Source organism: Rhinopithecus roxellana, chromosome 13 (assembly GCF_007565055.1).
Source record: "Rhinopithecus roxellana isolate Shanxi Qingling chromosome 13, ASM756505v1, whole genome shotgun sequence".
NCBI lineage: Eukaryota > Metazoa > Chordata > Mammalia > Primates > Cercopithecidae > Rhinopithecus > Rhinopithecus roxellana.
The window spans coordinates 71,788,466-71,806,270 of record NC_044561.1 but is presented as its reverse complement, the minus strand read 5'-3'; the positions used below and the strand labels follow the sequence as shown (position 1 = coordinate 71,806,270).

At 47.0% G+C, this 17,805-nt stretch overlaps 1 protein-coding gene across 1 annotated transcript in view; it reads left to right on the top strand.

Moving 5' to 3' along the window:
* CDH4 (cadherin 4) overlaps window positions 1-17,805 on the top strand; it is a 704,949-nt gene that overhangs the window by 680,947 nt on the left and 6,197 nt on the right. Inside the window, exons 10-12 of the mRNA XM_030914248.1 lie at window positions 733-986; window positions 1,624-1,766; window positions 5,520-5,753. Of these exons, the coding sequence (XP_030770108.1) occupies window positions 733-986; window positions 1,624-1,766; window positions 5,520-5,753 (631 nt within the window). The remainder of the gene's footprint in view (window positions 1-732; window positions 987-1,623; window positions 1,767-5,519; window positions 5,754-17,805) is intronic.

Below are 17,805 nucleotides of genomic sequence, written 5' to 3'. Positions count from 1 at the left end.
TGCCACATGGCTCCTCCCTGCACCTGTGTGTCTCAAATATCCCTCTCCTTTTCTCTCTGTTTTGAAATTTTGGAGAGCCTCGCTCTGTCACCCAGGCTAGAGTGCAATCACAGTGCGATCACAGTGCACCACAGCCTCAAACTCCTGGGCTCAAGCAATCCTCACACCTTAGCATCCCAAAGCCCTGGGATCATAGGCATGCATGACCGCACCCAGCCCTGCCTGTCTCTTATGAGGGCCTCTGTCTTTAACTTACATGTACAAAGACCCTATTTCCAAATAAGGGCCCATTCACAGGTCCCAGGTGGACATGTCTTTTGGGGGCCACCATTTGACCCCCTGCACCTGATGAGGCCCCCCTGACCAACAACGTCAGGAGCCTTCTCCACACTAGGCTCAAAGGAGGAAGGTAGGGATGGGGTTACCAGGCCAGGAAGAGGGGCTGGAGTGCCCCAGGAGGAGCCCAGCTTCTGCCTCAGCACAGCATGGGACAGGGGCTGGGAGGCCTAGACCCCCTCCCTCTCTCCTGCCATCAGCCAAACCCAGCAGGAACCAGAAGACAAGGGTGCCTGGGAGATGGGACCCTTTGGGGCCTCCAGGCTAAAAAGCAGGGCAGAGAAGAGCTGGACATGGTTCAGAGAGGGGTAGACACCAACCTTCCCGCACGTCCCCCCATGCCCAGCCCCCCGGAAGCTGTGCCAGGTCACTCCCAGCCCCAATCTGTTGTTCCAGGCAGTCGACTACGAGCTCAACAGAGCCTTCATGCTCACGGTGATGGTGTCCAACCAGGCGCCCCTGGCCAGTGGGATCCAGATGTCCTTCCAGTCCACGGCAGGGGTGACCATCTCCGTCATGGACATCAATGAGGCTCCCTACTTCCCCTCAAACCACAAGCTGATCCGCCTGGAGGAGGGCGTGCCCCCTGGCACCGTGCTGACCACGTTTTCAGCTGTGGACCCTGACCGGTTCATGCAGCAGGCTGTGAGGTAGGTCCACAGGACACGCCTCGTCCCTGCCTGCAGCTTCCCGGGTTCCACACAGAAGGGTCCAGAAATACCCCATGAAATCCACAGCCCAGAATTCCCCCAGATGGGTGGTCGGGGGCATCCCTAACCTGAGGCGTCCTTCCAGGAGGGAGCAGCAGCCCTTAGTCCCGGATAGCCAGATGCAGCCCCTGACCAGTCATGAGTGTTGTGACCGGCGCTTGCACATTCATCACTGTCCAGATGCAGGCCGGCCCCATCCTGGCTGCGCTCTCATAGCCCTGAGACTCAGCAACCTCCTGCCCTTTCTGTTCCTCAGCGCCCTTGTCCGTTCGAGGGGGACGATGAGGGCATCTGCCCACCGGGTCCTTCTGAGTTGAGACCACCCACTACTGGATGAGCTCGGTGCCCGTAGGCCACAGGCCTGTCCTGTGATGTGGAGGGGGCAGTCCAAGGTGGAGGGGAAGCCCTAGAGGAGGACAACGCCTGGGGGTCTCCAAGGAGACGGAGATACTGGCCCTGGCCCAGGCCCTGGAGGTGTGGCCAGTGCAGCTGCCCAACCAGGGCCACGGAGGCCTAGGATCCAGGGCGGCCCCGCCCACCCCAGCCTTACCTCCCCCCGCACTTGTGGTCTCCACAGATACTCAAAGCTGTCGGACCCGGCGAACTGGCTGCACATCAACGCCACCAACGGCCAGATCACCACAGCGGCAGTGCTGGACCGCGAGTCCCTCTACACCAAAAACAACGTCTACGAGGCCACCTTCCTGGCAGCTGACAACGGTGTGGCCCACCCCCAGGAGGCAGCTGTCTCGACGGCCTTCCCATGTCCTGGTTCTGTGGGCGAGGGAGGGCGCTGGCCAGGCCCCGAGAGGGCAGCAGGCATCCAGAGGGTCACCCGGAGGGGCTGAGGGGACGTCTGCGCAGACAGCGGTGATCAGGGTTGCATCATCTCAGGGCCCCCAGGCCATGCTCCACCTCCACCCATTCCCATGTCAGTCATTGATTCCGCCCCCTCCCCGGCATTCACTTGCTTGCTCGAAGGTGCACCCCGTCCATCCCCCCAACGTCACTCACCCACAGGCTCCAGGGGCATCAGGGCACTGGTCATCCCAGCCTTGTCCTTGCTGCACTCTGCAACCTGAACTGCATCTCAGTTTTGCTGCCTGTAAACTGAGGCATTGGAAACAGGTCCACAGTTTTCAAATGCTTTTGGCCAGCAACCCTTGCCACAGACCCCGTCCTGTGGGGAAGGCCCAGCCCCACCGGTCAGCAGCCCCTGGGGTGCCACCCTCGTGGCTCTGACCACCCACAGCGCAGACCCCTGTGGCCCTCAGTCACAACAGGAAGCATGAGACCCTCCAGGACCCTGGGAGTCCAGAGGGCAGCAGCAAGGTCCCGGAGCAGGTGGCACGGCAGACGACCTCAGGATCCTGGATGGGAGGGCAAGGATGGGCTGTGCAGAGGCAGCGGGAAGAAGGTTTGAGAGCACGCGGGGCTTTCTGAGGGACGTGGGCTGGCATCTCAAGGAGTGGCCACCCCTTCCTGGAGCTGCAGTAACCCCGCGAGCTGGCCGAGCCCCCTACGGGTCACACGCTCTCAGAGGCATGGAGGCAAGGTGGGTGGGAGCAGAGATTCTAAAACGGAAGATCAGTCCAGTACCACTGCTTACCAGTGGGAAAAGACCTGACCTCACTGTGCCTCAGTTTCCTCCTCTGCCAAGCTGGGGGAGTCTTAGTACCCCTGAGAATCAAACGAGTCTGAGTCACCAGAGCACTGAGGAAGCGCCTGGCTCGGGCACCACGGGCTCCTGTTTGCTGTGGCCGTGATGACGGCCCGGCCTGCTGTTCGCTGAGTACCAGCCGAATGCCTGCAGCTGCTCATCGGTGAGCAGCACACAGCGACGCCCTGCCCTGGCGTGGCTGACAGCCCGAGTGTGTCAGCTGGAACCCAGGTCAGTGAATGCCGATGGAGGAAACTGCAGCACGATTGAGGCTTTTTTTTCTCTCACGTCCAAGAAGCCTGGAGGCAGGCAACCCAGGGGCAGATCCCAGACCCGGGGCTCCCTGACTGTGCCATGGCATGGTCCAGAATGGCTGCTGGAGCTCCAGCCATCACAGCCACGTTCTGGCCAACAGAAGGCCTTGTGGGGAGGGCACAGGCACACACCTGCTCTACGAAGGACTTTCAGAAAGCCCCATGCGAGTCCTCCACCCACAGCTCACAAAGCCCAGAACTTACTGATGCCGCCACCCCAGCTGCAAGGGATGCTGGGAAATGGGGTCTTCTAGGTGGACAGTGATGATCCCAGACAAAATGTAGGATTCCAATTATTTTATTAAAAGGAAGCAGAAAATGGATATTGGGGATGACTCAGCAGCGTCTGCCCCAGGGAGACCGGAGAGAAACCAGTCACACAGATGATTCAGGCAACAAGAAGAGCTGGGAGAAAACAAAACAGGTGGCTGGGAGGCAGTGACCAGGGGCTCCGCCCTGAGGAGCTGACCTTGGGACCAAGAGCTGTGGAACCAGAGGAGCAAGCAGGGGAAGGTGGGGTGGCAGAGGAGGGTCACAGGGTCGGGAAACGGTGTGCGCAAAGGCCCCGAGGCGAGGCCATACCTGGTGGGCTCTTGGAATGGCTGTGCATGAAGCCTCATGGGCAAGGGTCGTCACTGCGCAAACGCTCGTCCCACAGCAGGTGAAAACAGGACGTGGTCACGTCCCTGCCAGCCTCCCCAGCCATCGCCGCCTCCCCCGCCGGGGTCCACAGAGCTGGGGCCGTGTAGCTGTGCAGCTACTTCTGAGCCCAGGGCCCTGGTCAGGGGAAGCGTCTCCCCTTGACGGCCCTCCTGCCGCAGCTCAAGCCCTGAGGTTAAATTAGAAAGTGATTGTGAGCCCAGGCTGGGCCCAGTGGCGCACACCTGTAATCCTAGCACTTTGAGAGGCCGAGGCAGGTGGATCATGAGGTCAGGAGTTCAAGACCAGCCTGGCCAAAGTGATGATACCCCGTCTCTACTAAGGAAATACAAAAATTAGCCAGGCGTGGTGGTGCACGCCTATAATCTCAGCTATTCAGGAGGCTGAGGCAGGAGAATCACTTGAACCTGGGAGGCGGAGGTTGCAGTGAGCCGAGATGGCGCCACTGAACTCCAGCCTGGGCAATAGAGTGAGACTCTGTCAAAAAGAAAAGAAAAGAAGAAAGAAAGAAAAAGAGATTGTGAGACCATAACTGGACGGAGCATCCATCGCATGTGGCAGACGCCATGTGAGTGAGCCTGGGTGTGCAGGCTGGAGTAGGAGCCCTCCAGTTAACAGAACCTGTCTGTGCTTCTCTGATCACGGGCTGTGCCCTCAGCGACATCTCAAAACAGTTTTCAAAGGTAGCGTTGCCCTGCGTCCCCTTAAATGTGTTTTGATGCAGCTTCTAGAAGATTCAAGAGACATCCTGTGGGATATATTTTTACATGCTTCGCCTGCCTCAGTCAAGACACGTGGTTGTTAATGTCAGGTCAGGAGCTGCCATCACGGGCAAAGCCACAGTCAGAACCTGCCACTGCTGCCGCCGCCTGCCAGCCTGAAGAACAGACAGGGCATCTCTCTGTCCCCAGATTCCCGCCGCCTGGCCTGCATCCATCAGCACTGCCGGCCTGGGCTGAGGAGGGGCTGAGCATGTGAAGGCCCCAGGGACAGGGACGGCCCCTGAGGAGCTCGGGGGGGCTCAGCAGAGCACCTCCCTCCATGCTGAGGCCAGAGGTCATCGGGTCCTCCAAGGCAACTTCCTGCCGGGCCAGGAGGGAGCTTCCATCAAAGCTCATCAGGAGCGGCCGCACCTGCCTTTCTCACAGACACTTCCAAAGGCAGCAGTTCTTCCATGCGATCATGGGCTCAGGGCTTCCAGCACCCTGGGGCTCTGCTGGGTGAGGCCAGCAAAACTCCAGGAGGCAAGGAAAGGTTTTGCCCTAAGTCCCAGACGAGGGCAAGATGTGGTGGGTGGGTCCCAGCCCTCAGGGGCCAGTGCAGAGCCCAGCACCCTCAGAACCCCTCCCTGGCTCTCCAGCGGGAGTGAGTCCCCAGCGCGTGGCTGTGACCTCAGTGGCTCTGAGTTTAACTGTGCATTGGTGGAGGGCATGTGATGAGGGCTCCATGCGAATGCCGCACCCCGCTGTGTGCGTGTGTGCAGCTGCAGGTGTGCCCGTGTGCTCTGGGATGGCTGCTGAGGTGCTGTACACCATGGCTCTGTGCGTGTGTGCAGCTGCAGGTGTGGGTGTGGCCGTGTGCTCTGCAGTGTCTGTTGAGATGTCGTACGCAGTGGTGTGGCTGCCCATGGCATGTGGCAGGGTGTCAGGAGCCATGGCTGGGCTGTGGGTCAGTCCCTGTGCAGCTGTGTTGAGGGGTGGCCGGCCGTGTCCGGCTGGGGGGCTGTAGATGTGTCCCTGTGTATGTTGCGTGTGGTTGTGTGCGTGTCCTGTGTGGAGCTGTGGGTTGGTCGTGGAGAACCAGGAGTGGCCCGCATGGTGACCTGTGTCTGTTCCTCAGGGATACCCCCGGCCAGCGGCACCGGAACCCTCCAGATCTATCTCATTGACATCAACGACAATGCCCCTGAGCTGCTGCCCAAGGAGGCGCAGATCTGCGAGAAGCCCAACCTGAACGCCATCAACATCACAGCAGCTGACGCCGACATCGACCCCAACATCGGCCCCTACGTCTTCGAGCTGCCCTTTGTCCCGGCGGCTGTGCGGAAGAACTGGACCATCACCCGCCTAAACGGTGAGCTCACCTTAGGCCACGGGGAGGGTCAGACCGGCCTGGGGTGCAGGCCCCTGGGAGACCCAGCTGGCCTTGGAAGAGTGAACACCAGAGGTGGGTGACGGCCCTCCAATAGGACTGTCCCGCCAAGGCTGGGGACACTGGCCATGCTTCAGCTGCTCAGCCTTCTTCACCTGGCCCTGAGGAGGCCACCAAGTCATTCCCAATTTCTTGCTGCTTTAATGAGCCCCCTGAACATCCTTGCAGCTCTGCCCTTGTACATCCATGACAACTTCCTATGCCAGTTATCAATTGACTAGACCCTGACCAATAAGTTTCCTTAGAATACTTCCTTGGATATGGATTTGTGGTATAAAAGGATATCAAAATTCTCAAGTTCTGGCACTATGGTGAAAATGTTCTCTAGACATGTCTACTTCCATCGGGAGAGTGCCTGTTTTTCAAACCCTACCAACACTGAACATTATTGTTTTAAAATAATACTGTATTCTGCCACCTTTAGGCCAAAGTCATTATTTCCATTTGTATATCTTGACTACCAGTGGAAATTTTTTAAAGATATTTATTGGCCATTTTTGTTTCTTCTGTGAATTGTCTGTTCAATGACTTTGCCTATGTTTTCTTTGGGGAGTTTCTTTTTATTGATTTGGTAAAACTCTTTATATATTCAGGAAATTATTTCTTCATCCTACATGTTGCAATTGCTTTTTGGTTGTGTCTCCAATGTCTTCTTTTTTTTTTTTTTTTTTTTTTTTTTTTTTTTTTTTTTTTAAGACAGAGACTCACTCTGTTGCCCAGGCAGGAGTGCAGTGGCACAATCTCAGCTCTGCAACCTCCACCTCCCAGGTTCAAGCAATTCTCCCACCTCAGCCTCCCAAGTAGCTGAGATCACAGGCTCGTACCACACACCAGGCTAATTTTTGTATTTTTTACTAGAGACGAGGTTTTGCCATGTTGGCCAGGCTGGTCATGAACTCCTGACCTCAAGTGATCTGCCCACCTCAGCCTCCTAAAGTGCTGCGATTACAGGCGTGAGCCACCACACCCAACCTCCAATGTCTTTTAACTTAATGATGTAGCACAGGTGTATGTATGTGTGGTAACCAGACAGATATTTCAGATTTCCATGCCATTGGACTTTTTCATAATCTAATGAGTCGAAATCATTTGTTTTACTTAAACTACTTACCAATTCAGTTCAGTCCAGTCCTTTTTGAGTTCATTCATAGGCTAGGCTGAGGGTTAGAATAGTAATTAATATGATTGATGATTTGATTATTACAGGAAGATTTGTTGTTTGGAGAGCCCATGGCAGGGGTAATAGCAGGGCAATTTCTAAATCGAATAATAGGAAGGTAATAGTGACTAGAAAAAATTTTATGGAGAAGGGAATGCGAGCAGAGTTCAGTGAGTCAAATCCACATTCGTAAGGGTTGGCTTTTTCTGTATAGGAATTGAGTTGGGGTAATCAAAATATAATAATTATTAGTAGTAGGGTTAGAAGGGTGTTAATTGCTAGGGCTAGTACTAGGTTAATTATTCTTTTTCGAATATTATGGAAGCTAGCTGATTGGAAGTCGGCCGTACTAGTTATACTAAAAGAATAGGAACCTCATCAGTAAATGGAAATATAAAGAAACAGTCAGACGACGCCTACAAAGTGTCAATATCAAGCAGCGGCTTCAAAGCCAAAATGGTGATTTGATGTAAAGTGATATAATAGTTGGCGAATGAGGCAAACGGTAAGAAATGTAGACCCAATAATAACGTGAAGTCCGTGAAAGCCGGTGGCAACAAAGAATGTTGAGCCATAAATGCCGTCAGAGATAGTAAAGGGTGCTTCATAGTATTCTGAGGTTTGTAGGAGGGTGAAGTAAATGCCTAGTAAAATTGTAGTCAATAGGGCTTGGATTATTTGTTTTCGATTATTTTCTATTAAGCTGTGATGAGCTCAAGTGATTGTAACTCCCGATGCAAGTAATACAGAAGTATTTAGAAGAGGTACTTCTAGAGGATTCAGGGGGTAATACCTGTTGGTGGTCAGTGTCCTCCTAAGTGTGGGGTAGGGGCGAGGCTTGAGTGATAGAATGCTCAGAAGAAGCCAGCAAAGAAGAAAATTTCTGAAATAATAAATAAAACTATTCCGTAGCAGAGGCCTTTTTGAACTGGTATTGTATGGTGGCCTTGATAAGTGCTTTCTCGGATAATATCACGTCACCACTGATATATGGTTAATATATTAGTTAATAACCCTAGTGCTAGTAGGGTTGTAGAATAAAAGTGGAATCATATAATTAGGCCAGACGTTATTAGGAGAGCTGAGAGGGCTCCTGTCAGTGGCCATGGGCTAGGTTTAACTATGTGATAAGGGTGGGTTTGGTGTGTCATTAAGTATTATCATGTAAATAAAGGCTTACCAAGAGTGTAAAAACGTAGGCCTGGATTAGGGCAACTGCTATCTCTAGAATTGTTAGTAATACTAGGAGTACTAAAGTCAGTGAGGTTGCAAAGAAACTAATGGTTGATAATGCTAGTGTGGCACTTCCGATTAGGTGTATAAGTAGATGCCCTGCTGTAATGTTGGCGGTCAGGCGTACAGCTAGGGCCACTGGTTGGATAAATAAGCTGATAGTTTCAATAATTACTAATATGGGAATAAGGGGTGTGGGTGTACCTTGTGGTAAAAAGTGAGCCAAGGAGCTTTTGGTTTTGAAGCGAAGACCTGTAATTACTGTACCTGCTCATAGAGGGACTGCTATAGCTAGATTTATGGACAGTTGGGTGGTGGGCGTAAATGAGTGGGGTAAGAGTCCGAGAAGGTTGGTTGTGGCAATAAAAATAATTAGGGATATTAGTATTAGGGATCAGGTTTGTCCTTTGATATTATGAATTATTATTATTTGTTTTAGAATTAGTTGAGTTAGGTTTTGTTGAATAGTAATTAGTCGATTATTAATGAGGTGTTTGGAGGTTGGAAATAGTAATGTAGGAAATAGAATAATAGGTATTACAGCGGGTAAGCCTAGGAGTGTTGGAGTTGTGAATGGGGTAAATAAATTTTCGTTCATTTTAGTTGTCAAGAATTATTAAATATCTGTATGTTAGAAACTTTTTGTGATGGAGAAAAATGGTAATTTGTGTTTAGTAGCTTTAATTGTATAATAAGATATAGTGCAGGTAGCATGGCTATAATGGTAATAAACCATGTAGATGTATTTAGTTGAGGCATTTCACTGCAGAGAAGATTTTTTTTCTCAGTCTTTAACTTAAAAGGTTAATGCTGTAGCAGCTATGCAGTGAATTTTGGTATTTTAAGAAATAGTCAAGCAGGATAATTTTAGTATATTTATAGGGTGAATACGGGCCCTATTTCAAAAATTTTTAACGGAATTAATTCTGCGACAATTGGTATGAAGCTGTGATTAGCACCGCAGATTTCTGAGCATTGTCCGTAGTAGACACCTGGTCGTATAGCAGTAAATGTAGTCTGGTTTAAGCGCCCAGGAATTGCATCTGTTTTTAGACCCAATGAGGGGATGGTCCATGAATGTAGAACGTCTTGGGATGTAATTATTATGCGAACAGGAGCATCAATTGGAAGTACTACTCGGTTGTCAACTTCTAGGAGTCGAAGGTCCCCTGGGTTTAAGAATAGTGGGGGGAGTATATAAGAATTAAAGATTAAGCCCCCATAATCTGTGTATTCATAAGTTCAGTACCATTGATGCCCAATTGATTTGATAGTGAATGATGGGTTATTAATTTCATCTGTTAAGTAGAGAATACGTAGAGATGGGAGGGCAATTAAGATTAGGATAATTGCTGGTAGAATGGTCCAAATAGTTTCTATTTCTTGAGCATCTGTAATATTAGTATTAGTTAATTTTGTTGTGAGCACTGATGACAATACATATAAGACTAAAAAGCTAATTAGAGATACAATTATGAAGGCGTGATCGTGAAAGGCAATTAGTTCTTCTATGATAGGGGATGTGGCATCTTGTAGGCCTAGCTGAACTGGGTGAGGCATATAAGATATATAGGGTACATCCTATAATTTAGCTTTGACAAAGCTATGAAATGATTTTTCTAATATCTCATTGAAAAAGTTATAGGGGTTATAGGATTGGCTTGAAACCAGTTTCAGGAGGTTCGATTCCTTCCTTTTTTATTTTACTTTAATGAATGTTGGCTCATCAAATGTGTGGTATGGTGGTGGGGAGCCATGTAATCACTCTAGATTAGACGTAGGTTGTTCAATTAGTAGAACCTTACGTTTCGAGGCAAAAGCTTCTCAAATTATATAAACTATAAGTAGCATAGCTACTAGAGAAATAAAGGAGCCTATGGATGATACAATATTTCATGTGGTATAGGCATCAGGATAATCGGAATAGCGTCGGGGTATTCCGGACAAGCCAAGAAAGTGTTGTGGGAAGAAGGTTAAATTTACACCTACAAATATGATAATAAAATGTGCTTTGGCACAGACTTGGTCTAGGGTATAGCCCGAGAATAGGGGGAATCAGTGAATAAAGCCTCCTATAATAGCAAAGACAGCCCCTATTGACAAGACATAGTGGAAATGAGCTACGACATAATACGTGTCATGTAGTACGATATCTAGTGATGAGTTTGCTAGTACAATGCCGGTTAAGCCTCCTACGGTAAAAAGGAAAATAAAGCCTAGGGCTCAGAGTATTGCGGGAGACCACTTGATATTTCCCCCGTGTAGTGTAGCGAGCCAGCTAAAGACTTTAACGCCAGTTGGAATTGCAATAATTATAGTGGCAGAGGTAAAATAGGCTTGTGTGTCCACGTCTATGCCAACGGTAAATATGTGGTGAGCTCATACGATAAAGCCTAAAAACCCAATTGATACTATAGCTCAGACTATGCCTATATACCCGAATGGTTCTTTTTTTTTTTTTTTTTTTTTTTTTGAGAAGGAGTCTCGCTCTGTCACCCAGGCTGGAGTACAGTGGCCAGATCTCAGCTCACTACAAACTCCGCCTCCCGGGTTTACGCCATTCTCCTGCCTCAGCCTCCCGAGTAGCTGAGACTACAGGCGCCCGCCACCTCGCCCGGCTAGTTTTTTGTATTTTTTTAGTAGAGACGGGGTTTCACCGTGTTAGCCAGGATGGTCTCGATCTCCTGACCTCGTGATCCGCCCGCCTCGGCCTCCCAAAGTGCTGGGATTACAGGCTTGAGCCACCGCGCCCGGCCCGAATGGTTCTTTTTTTCCAGAATAATGTGTTACGATGTGAGAAATCATTCCAAACCCAGGTAAAATAAGAATATAGACTTCAGGGTGGCCGAAAAATCAGTATAGGTGTTGATATAAGATCGGATCTCCTCCTCCGGCAGGGTCAAAGAAAGTAGTGTTGAGGTTACGGTCTGTTAATAGTATTGTAATACCAGCAGCTAATACAGGTAGGGATAGGAGTAGTAGGACTGCTGTAATTAGGACTGATCAAACAAATAGGGGAGTTTGATATTGAGATATAGCAGGGGGTTTTATGTTAATAATAGTTGTGATGAAGTTAATAGCCCCTAAGATAGAAGAAACACCTGCTAGGTGGAGTGAGAAAATAGTTAAGTCTACAGAGGCTCCTGGATGAGAGAAGTTTCCTGCTAAAGGCGGATAGACTGTTCAACCTGTTCCGGCACCAGCCTCTACTATGGCTGATGCAAGAAGAAGTAGGAAAGATGGTGGAAGAAGTCAGAAGCTTATATTATTTAGATGGGGGAAATGCTATGTCAGGAGCGCCAATTATTAAGGGTACTAGTCAGTTCCCGAAACCTCCAATTATGATAGGTATAACTATAAAGAAAATTATGACAAATGCATGGGCTGTAACGATAACATTATAAATGTGGTCATTGCCTAATAGGTTGCCAGGTTGACCTAGTTCAGCTCGAATAAGGAGGCTTATAGCTATGCCTATGGTTCCAGCTCATGCGCCAAATAATAAGTACAAAGTTCCAATATCTTTATGATTTGTAGAGAATAGCCAGCGGTTAATGAGCATAGGTAGGGAAAAAAGGGTAAAATGGCTGAGTAGGCATTAGGCTATAAACCTAAGGACAGAGGTTGAGCCCTCTTTTTACCAGTCCCCAGGTGATTTTCATGTTGAATTGCAAATTCAAAGGAGCAGCTTATACTTCTGCCGGGGCTTCTCCCGCCTTTTTTTCCCTGCGGCGGGAGAAGTAGATTAAAGCCAGTTGATTAGGGTATTTAGCTGTTAACTAAGTTTTTGTGGGTTTGAATCCCATTGATCTAGTAAGGGCTTAGCTTAATTAAAGTGATTGATTTGCGTTCAGTTGATGCAGGGTAGAGTTCTGCAGTCCTTAATATGCTTCAGAAATTAAGTATATTTAACTTACTAAGAGCTTTGAAGGCTTTCGGTCTAGTTTAACCTAAATTTCTAGAATATAGTCAGGATTGTTGGCGATATTGGTAAGAGAAGAGTTGTGAGAATAATGAGTGGGGGGATGAGGGGTATGGGTTTTGTATTTTCGAATTGTCATTTTATTTTTGTGTTATTGGATGTAGGGAGTAGTGTTATAGAGGTGGTATAAATTTGGCGTAGGTAGAAGTATAAGTTGAGTAAGGTTATGATAATTATGATAGAGGGCATGATAAAGTTGTTGTTTTTTGTAAGTTCTTGAATAGTGACTCATTTGGGTAGAAAGCCGGTTAGTGGAGGTAGGCCTCCTATGGATAGAAGGGTGGATGATATTAATGGTATTAGTCAGGTTAGTTTGTTTCAGGCGCGTGATAGTATTAGGGTTGTGGTATTTGAGCTCAGGTTTAGGGCTAGAAATGCAGTGCTTGTTATGATAATATATGTAAATAGGTAGAAGATTATAATGTTTGGATTGTATGTTAGTGTTATTATTATTCAGCCTATATGTGTGATTGAAGAATATGCTAGAATTTTACGTAGTTGTGTTTGGTTAAGGCCTCCTCAGCTGCCTGCCATGATGGATAGAGTTGACAGGGTTATAAGAGTATTTGTATTAATTGACGGATAAATCTGATATATAATTGAGATAGGGGCTAGTTTTTGTCATGTGAGGAGAAGTAAGCCAGGGATTAAGGGTGTTCCTTGGGTGACTTCTGGGATTCAAAAAGTGGAAGGGGGCTATTCCTAATTTTATAGCGAGAGCTATTGTTATGATTAAGGATGAGAGTTGATTAGGGTTGTTTATTATGGTTCATTGTCCTGGGAATAAATTATTATATATAATTGCTATTATGAGAATTATAGATGCGGTGGATTGTATGAGAAAATATTTGGTAGCAGCTTCTGTGGAGCGAGAATTTGCTTTTTTAATTAAGATTGAGGTGAAAGCTAATATATTTATCTCCAGGCCCACCCAGGCAAGAAATCAGTGGGAGCTTAGTGATGTAATGAGGGTGCCTATAATTATGGTAGAGTAAATAACAAGTTGGGCTAGTGGGTTAATTAGTACGGGAAGGGTATAACCAACATTTTCGGGGTATGGGCCCGATAGCTTATTTAGCTGACCTTACTTTAGAATGGGGTGTAATAGGTAGCACGGAGGAATTTGAATTCTCAGGAGTAGGTTCGATACCTATAATTCTAGAAATAAGAGGATTAAATACCTCTATTATTTACTCCATCAAAGTAATTCTTTTATCAGACATATTTCTAGTTTTGAGGGGGGATGCCAGAGGTTATAATGGGGGTTGAGATATATCATATGAGGATTGCTAGTGTAAGAGGGAGAAAGTTTTTTCATAACAAGTGTATAAGTTGGTCATAACAGAATCGGGGGTAGGTTGCTCGAATTCATAGGAATAAGGAGGTTAAGAGGAGTGTTTTTGTAATAAAGCATGTTGTGAATAATTCTGGTGAGTGGGTGGGATATAGTGTTCCTAGAAAAATTGTAGCTGTTAGGGCGTTTATTATAATAATATTTATGTATTCGGCTATGAAGAAAAGGGCAAATGGGCCTGCAGCATATTCAATATTAAAGCCTGATACTAGTTCAGATTCTCCTTCTGTGAGGTCAAAGGGGGCTCGGTTGGTTTCTGCTAGTGTGGAAGTGAATCATATTATGGCTAGAGGTCATGATGGCAGGAGAAGTCAGAGGTGCTCTTGTGTTGTAATAAGTGCATGGAGGTTGAATGAGCCGCTTATTAGTAGAACCAATAGTATAATGATGGCGAGAGTTACTTCGTATGAAATTGTTTGGGCAACTGCTCGTAGTGCTCCGATTAATGCGTAGTTTGAGTTTGATGCTCATCCTGATCATAAAATGGAATAAACAGCTAGGCTAGATGTAGCTAGAATAAATAGAAGTCCTAGGTTGAGATTAATTAGGGAGTTGGGTATGGGGAGGGGTATTCATAGCAGGAGGGCGATGGAAAAGGCTAGGGCTGGTGCAATAATATATAGGGTGGTGGTGGAGGTTGAAGGTTTTAAGGGTTCCTTGGTGAAGAGCTTTATTGCATCGGCAAAGGGCTGTAGTAGCCCATAAGGGCCTACGATATTAGGCCCCTTGCGTAGTTGTATGTAGCCTAGTAGTTTTCGTTCAGTAAGTGTAAGAAATGCTATGGCAGCGATGATGGGTAGAATGATGAGTAGAAGATTTATTGTGAACATAATGCTAAGAAGAGGAGTTGAACCTCTGATTATAAAGTCTTAAGTTTTATGCAATTACCGGGCTCTGCCATCTTAACAATCCCTGTTCTTGGGCTGTGTGTGTGGCTTTTTGTTAAATTGAGACTAGGTCATTTATGGAAGGAGGGCGCTTTGTGAAGTGGGCCCTATTTCTCTTGTCCTTTCGTACAGGGAGGAATGTAGAATAGATAGAAAGCGACCTGGATTGCTCCGGTCTGAACTCAGGTCCCGTAGGACTTTAATCGTTGAACAAACGAACCCTTGATAGCTGCTGCACCATTAGGATGTCCTGATCCAACATCGAGGTCGTAAACCCTACTGTCGATATGAACTCTGGAATAGGATTGCGCTGTTATCCCTGGGGTAACTTGTTCAGTTGGTCAAGTTATTGGGTCAATTATAGATACTGATTTGCTTTGACTTGTGTAGTCTTGGCATAGTTTATTCGGAGGTTTAATTATGCTCCGAGGTCACCCCAACCAAAATTTCTAATGCAGGGGCAGGGTATGCTAAGTCCGTGGATTTGTGTTGATTTTGGTTGCATTAGTAAATTGAAGCTCCACAGGGTCTTCCCGTCTTATCATTTTATGTCCGCCTCTTCACGGGCAGGTCAATTTCACTGGTTGAAAGTAAGAGACAGTTGAACCCTCGTGTTGCCATTCATACAAGTCCCTATTTAAAGAACAAGTGATTATGCTACCTTTGCGCGGTCAGGGTACCGCGGCCGTTAAACATGTGTCACTGGGCAGGCAGTGCCTCTAATACTGGTAATGCTAGAGGTGATGTTTTTGGTAAACAGGCGGGGCTAGGCTTGCCGAGTTCCTTTTCCTTTTTTTAACCTTTCCTTTAGAGCACGCCTGTGTTGGGTTAACAGTGTGGATAATACTGGCTTGCTTGTAGTTGTTAGTATTGAACTGTTAAATATCGGTGAAGCTTTCGGTCTGATTTAGCTTATGCACAGGAGAATTTATTCATGTTACTAATGCTAGCATTATTGCTTCTATGAAATGATAGATTAATCCAATGTAATGTGAGGAGTTCAGTAAAATGTTTGGGATTTTTTTCAGGTAATTGGCGTCGAGCTTGAACGCTTTCTTAATTGATGGCTGCTTTTGGGCCAACTATGGGGTTAGAATTTTTTACTCTCTATATAAGGTTTTTTCCTAGTGTCTAAAGAGCTGTCCCTCTTTAGACTAACAATTAAGTTTACAGGGAGATTGATAGTTCTGTGGGTAAGCTTAAGGTTGAACTAAGATTCTATCTTGGATAACCAGCTATCGCCAGGCTCGGTAGGTGTGTCACCTCTACCCAGAAATCCTCCCACTATTTTGCTACATAGACGGGTGCGCTCTTTCAGCTGTTTTTGGGTAGCTCGTCTGGTTTCGGGGTACTTGACTTCAGTTCTGTCTGCGAAGTGGATCTCTAGCTAAGCTCATTATGCAGAAGGTATAGGGGTTAGTCCTTGCTATTTTGTGCTTAGTTATTTTTTTTTTCATCTTTCCCTTGTGGTACTGTATCTATGGCGCCAGAGTAAATTTCTATCACCTATACTTTTATATTTGTAAATGGTTTAATATATATATATTAATTTGGTAGTAGTATTGATTGGGTTTTGAGCTAGTATTGGCTCAAGGCAATCAGGTAATGTTGATATCTTCCGGGTGTAAACTGGATGCTTTGGGTTGAGCTATGCCTTGATTTATCCAAGTGCACCTTCCAGTACACTTACCATGTTACGACTTATCTCCTCTATATAAATGTTGAGGTGTTTAGTTAAGCTAATCCTTAAATATATTTGAGGAGAGCGACGGGCGGTGTGTGCGTGCTTCATGGCCTGATTCAACTAAGCACTCTATTCTTAGTTTACTACTAAATCCTCCTTGGACTCTTAGGTTTCATAAGAGTTATCGTAGAGTTTTCTGGGGTAGAAAATGTAGCCCATTTTTTCCAGCTCATAAGCTACACCTTGACCTAACGTTTTTGCGTGGGCGTTTGTGCTTACTTTATATCTCTTGTTGAGGTTTGCTGAAGATGGCGGTATATAGGCTGAGCGAGAGATGGTGGGGTGGATCGGGGTTTATCGATTATAGAACAGGCTCCTCTAGGTGGGTGTGAAGCACCGCCAAGTCCTTTGAATTTTAAGCTGTTGCTTGTAGTGTTCTGGCGAATAGTCTTGTTGTTTTGACTATTAAAGTTTAAGGCTAAGCATAGTGGGGTATCTAATCCCAGTTTGAGTCTTAGCTGTTGTGTGTTCAGGTTTTTAAAGCCACTTTCGTAGTCTATTTTACATTGGCTAGGATTTTACAGTTTAGGAATAGTTTAGCTTTATTTAGTTGAATTTTTCTAAAACACCCTTTACGCCGATGTCTATTAGCTCGGGTCAATCGTATGGCCGCGGTGGCTGGCACGAAATTGACCAACCCTATAATAGCATAGCTTAGTTAAACTTTCGTTTATTGCTAAATATCAGTCACTGCTGTTTCCCGTGGGGGTGTGGCTAGGCAAAGTGTCTTGAGCTGCATTGAGCGTGCTTGATACTCACTCCTTCTAATCATTGTGATTGGTAGGGTGTCTTCACCGGAGCGGGGATGCTTGCATGTGTAATCTTGCTAGAAGTCAATAGAAAGGCCGGGACCAAACCTGTTTGTTTATGGGGTTTGTGGGCCCATCTAGGCATTTTCAGTGTCTTGCTTTGGATATGTTAAGCTACATAAACGGAGTAGTGGGTGTTGTGGGTGCTATCTTTGGGGGTTGTTGGAGGGAAAAAATGGGGGTAGAGGTGCCAAGGGTGGTAAGTGAAATAAATTTTTATTAGTTGAGGAAACGACAGTTGAGTTATGCACACCTAAAAGATAAAATGTAAGCTTCGACTAGGTGACAGGCTTTTGTTTTTGGGGTTTGGCAAAGGCAGATTATGAGGGAGTGGTCGGAGATGGGGGAGGGGGGGTTTGAGTAGAGATAGTTGTAATTTGAGTTAAAGTGTGGTGGGTGTGTATGATTGATTATCTGTATGTCTTACAAGCATGAATTAAATAACACCTTATATGGTTTATGTGGGGCTAGGATATTGAACGTAGGTGCGATTAATAATAGCATGTACTAGGAATCAAAGACACGCGCTGCGGGACTGATTGTGGCGAGACCAGCATTCTGCAATGGGGTCGCGTGCAGACCAGAGATAAAAGATACCAAATGCATGGAGAGCTCCCGTGACTGGTTAACAGGGTGATAGACCCGTGATCCATCGAGATGTCTTATTTAAGGGGAACGTGTGGGCGATCTTAATGGCATGGCCCTGAGGTAAGAACCAGATGTCCCTGATGTTGTTTATAGCTACCCCCACGAGTTATGGGCCCGGGGCGAGGAGAGTAGCACTTTTCCTCTGGGCATGCCATTGG